Source organism: Littorina saxatilis, linkage group LG13 (assembly GCF_037325665.1).
Source record: "Littorina saxatilis isolate snail1 linkage group LG13, US_GU_Lsax_2.0, whole genome shotgun sequence".
In the NCBI taxonomy this organism is placed as follows: domain Eukaryota; kingdom Metazoa; phylum Mollusca; class Gastropoda; order Littorinimorpha; family Littorinidae; genus Littorina; species Littorina saxatilis.
In genome coordinates, this window is record NC_090257.1 from 32,344,268 (window position 1) to 32,348,812 (window position 4,545).

The following is a 4,545-nucleotide window of genomic DNA, read 5'->3' on the forward strand; positions in this document are numbered from 1 at the left end:
TTATTTTATCATTAATGACGGGGCGGTTTTTTTTCTTTGTGAGTGTAAATGCACTGATGTCAGAGGCTAGGTAATGACGAAGCAAAACTACGAAAGTAGAGCACATAGAAAAGGTAGAGTCTGCAAAGATTAGGCACACAAAAAAAAAATAGGTCTGTTTACGGTAACCCGACCGACCCTATTTTTTTTCGCGCGACCCTAGAATTTTTTTTGGCATTTGGGGAAAAAAAAAAAAAAAAAAAATCTTTTGGGTTTTTTTGCAAAAATAACGTAAAAATATGGTTTTTTGGAAAAAAAAAAGAAAAAAAAATTCCGACCTACCGACCCTATTTTTTTGGCCTATGTTACCGTAAACAGACCTTTTTTTTTTTGGCCTTAACAAAATATAGAGTTTTAACTGTGAATAATGCAACAGAACGTTCAAACGCTGATTTCACGGTATTCCCTGTTTGTAGTGACTCCATTCGAAACCTCAGACTGAAATAAAGAGCTGTTATTTTTGGTGGCGATTTGAAACTCTAATTGTGTGGGGGGGTGGGGTGGGGTGGGGGTGGTGGGTAGTATCCCTTTAAACGTTGAACATAGAACCATTTTTGTCTTGATCTTGAAACATCTGAAGTCTAGTCTTTGTGTTTCGATTTTTTTTATTTTTTTATCTGTCTTTTTTTTTTCCTGTCTTTTTTTTGTGTTGTTTTTTTACGGGTTGGGGGGGGGGGTGGTGGTGGATGGGATTTTTGGTCTTGAAACATCTGAATTAAGTCTTTTGAGTTTCGAAGTTTTCTTTTTTTCTGTCTTTTGTTGTGTTTATTTCCTTTTTGTTTGGAGGGGGGAGGGCTGGATGGCGATTTTGGTCTTGAATCATCTGAAGTCTTTGTGTATCGAATTTTTCGTTTTTTTCTGTCTTTTTTCTGTTTGTTTTCTTCTTTTCTTTTCTTTTTTCCTTTTTTTTTTGGGGGGGGGGGGGTCTTTACCATGTCTTCGTTTTGATCATTTTGATAGTCAATGGTGAATTCTCAAAATATATTCTTGTTTCTTATTTCCAGAGGTGAAGGGAACCCACGCCGTACCTCTGGTGTCTAACCTGACGGCAGAAGCCAAGGAATACGACAGTCACTCCGTCGTGTTTCACAACGGTTCCATCAGAATCATCCACACTGGACACTACTACATCTACTCTCAGATCCCTTTTAAGTTCAAGTCTTCTTCCTCTTCCGAGAGTCTCACTCAGTTCGTGTTCCGAAGCCGAAACGGAGGCGAACTGCTCTTGCTGGAGAACTCAGTCTACCCTTGTGTCGTCGGCACGGAAAGCTGCGAGTTTAGTTTCGTAGGAGGAATGTTTTTGTTGGAAGAAAGGGATGAGATTTCTTTGAGGGTGTCGATGCTCACGTGCATTGAGAGGGAAAAGGAAATGAAGTTTGGCATACAAAGGGTCTAGGTCGATGTGTTGTGGAATTCATTTGATGCCCCAATTAAGAGGGGTCTATGATGTTAAGTGTTAGTGAGAAACAGAGAGAGAGAGAGAGAGAGAGAGAGAGAGAGAGAGAGAGAGAGAGAGAGAGAGAGAGAGAGAGAGAGAGAGAGAGAGAGAGAGAGAGAGAGAGACGGGGAAAGATGGATGGACAACCGTTGCCCTTTTTGTCACTATCCCTCGGGTTGAGTTTTAAATGTAGGTATTAGTAACAGATTTGTTTTTAAATGGAAAAAGAAACAAGTCGCGTAAGGCGAAATTACTACATTTAGTCAAGCTGTGGAACTCACAGAATGAAACTGAACGCACTGCATTTTTTTTTTCAATGACAGTAGTCCGCCGCTTGTGCAAAACGGAGTGAAACTGACGAGCCTGTTTAGCGCGGTAGTGGTTTCGCTGTGCTGCATAGCACGCTTTTCTGTGCCTCTCTTCGTTTTAAGTTTCTGAGCGTGTTTTTAATCCAAACATATGTTTTTGGAATCAGGAACCGACAAGGAATAAAATGAAATTGTTTTTAAATCGATTTCGGAAATTTAATTTTGATCATAATTTGTATATTTTTAATTTTCAGAGCTTGTTTTTAATCCAAATATAACATATTTATATGTTTTTTGAATCAAAAAATGATGAAGAATAAGATGAACGTAAATTTGGATCGTTTTATAAAAAACAAATGTAATTACAATTTTCAGATTTTTAATGACTAAAGTCATTAAAAAAATTTAAGCCACCAAGCTGAAATGCAATACCGAAGTCCGGCCTTCGTCGAAGATTGCTTTACACAAATTTCAATCAATTTGATTGAAAAATGAGGGTGTGACAGTGCCGCCTCAACTTTTACAAAAAGCCGGATATGACATCATCAAAAGTATTTATCGAAAAAATGAAAAAACTGTTCGGGTATATCATTCCCAGGAACTCTCATGTCAAATTTCATAAAGATCGGTCCAGTAATTTGGTCTGAATCGCGATGATTTCTATATCGTGTGTGTGTGTGTGTGTGTGTGTGTGTGTGTGTGTGTGTGTGTGTGTGTGTGTGTGTGTGTGTGTGTGTGTGTGCATTCTGCTTTCCACACGATTGGCGACCTAAGGCCTATTTAGGTGGCCATCCACATGTGGATGGCAACTTAACTGGTGGATTGTGTCCTATCACAGTGGATGGTTCCTTCACTCCAGATCTGGATTGCTACCTTATTTGTGGATTGTTACCCACAATGGAATGTAACCTAAAGAATATTGTGGATTGTTACTCGCATTTGTGGAAATGTTACTTGCACTTGTGGAAATGTTACTAATGTTTTAGTGGGGTTTTTTTCTATTGAGAACAGAAAGTGTAAAGTAAAAGCTCCTGCTGAATTTATTTTCAAAACTTTACCAGAAATTGAGTAGACCTATCAAGCCCCCAAACCAAACGTTCGATGTAAGGACCAATGACACTGACAGATCCTCTATTTTTTTATATTTTTTATAAAGACAAGGGACTGGGTGGCCGAGTGGTAACGCACTTGCGCGGAAGCGAGAGGTTGCGAGTTCGACTCTGGGTCAGGGCGTTAGCAATTTTCTCCTGTTCAAGTGTTAGTCTTTCGGATGAGACGAAAAACCGAGGTCCCTTCGTGTACACTACATTGGGGTGTGCACGTTAAAGATCCCACGATTGACAAAAGGGTCTTTCCTGGCAAAATTGTACAGGCATAGATAAAAATGTCCACCAAAATACCCGTGTGACTTGGAATAATAGGCCGTGAAAAGTAGGATATGCGCCGAAATGGCTGCGATCTGCTGGCCGATGTGAATGCGTGATGTATTGTGTAAAAAAATTCCATCTCACACGGCATAAATAAATCCATGCGCCTTGAATATTTACGCGATATAAATTGCATAAAACAAAATAAAAAATAAAAAAATAAATCCCTGGGCTTAGAACTGTACCCACGGAATACGCGCGATATAAGCCTCATATTGATTGATTGATTGATTGAAAAATGAACAAAATAAATACGGAAACACCCCACAAGACTAAACTACAGAAACTCATAAGTAAAAATGCTTTTGATCGTCAAACAGCGTGCTATGACATGTGTTTAAAAAAATAAGTTTCGTCTAGAGCTCGTACTGAGTCTTACTGTGGTATGGCACTCAGTGTCAGTGCCAGTAGGTGTGTGTCAGTGGCATTAGTCACTGTTTGTGTGTGTGTGCTTCGTTTGTTTGTTTGTTTGTTTGTTTTTAATGGTTGTTATTGTGGTGTTTTTCGTTTTTGTTGTCAAAATTAATCAGTTAATTTCAATGTCATATGATATGTTTTGTAAACTGACAATGAACCGCTAAATATCAAAGCATCAAATTCATTATTTAAAAAAAAAAGTTTAAATATTTACCAATAAATTTGTTCAAGTGAAGAGTTCAAAGGTGCCTGCTGCCAAATTGTTCGCACAATTGCAGATTAACTGGAAATTATACGAAATATTTTCCAACATGATACCGGGCAGAACTGAAACCGTCACAGTCATCATTTTGCACAAGACAAGTCAGCCTTCGTCAAGCCCCAAGATATATCAAATCGGCAGACAAGGTTTAATGACCGAACAAATTGTAACTTCTAACCGACTTGGTCTTCGGGTCACAGCGGAGGACGACAATAGCTTAATGGTTTCATTTGTGCTGAATTACAGCTTTTTACTTTTTTACTTTAAAAAAACCCGTTTTTACAAATTTGTTTCTAAAATCATAATTAAATATTTTCCGGGCCATTCACGTCTATGTTTAACATTGCAACTGTCGGTAAAACCGTACTCTATGGATACTGTGTGCAGTTGGTATGAGGTCAAAGACTACAGACGAAAAAAAAACAGAAAAAAACTGACATAAATATTGCTCAACTGTCGACGAGCAGTTTTACTGCCCGGTATTGTAATAGATAAGTGCATTGCGTAAACATGACATTTGAAGAAACAAAAATCACCCTAACCCTAACCCTAACCCTAACCCTAACCCTAATCCATGACAACGGCTACCTAGAGACGTAAAATATTTTCACAGTAAAAAAACCAAACGCACATCATCAAAAAAGATGATTGATA

General features: G+C 38.3%; 1 protein-coding gene across 1 annotated transcript in view; it reads left to right on the forward strand.

Annotated features, from left to right (window-relative positions):
* LOC138945520 (uncharacterized) overlaps positions 1-3,307 on the forward strand; it is a 9,891-nt gene extending 6,584 nt beyond the window's left edge. Inside the window, exon 5 of the mRNA XM_070316955.1 lies at positions 1,044-3,307. Coding sequence (XP_070173056.1) covers positions 1,044-1,435 — 392 coding nt within the window. The 3' untranslated portion in view covers positions 1,436-3,307. The remainder of the gene's footprint in view (positions 1-1,043) is intronic.
* The last annotated feature ends 1,238 nt before the right edge of the window (positions 3,308-4,545 follow it).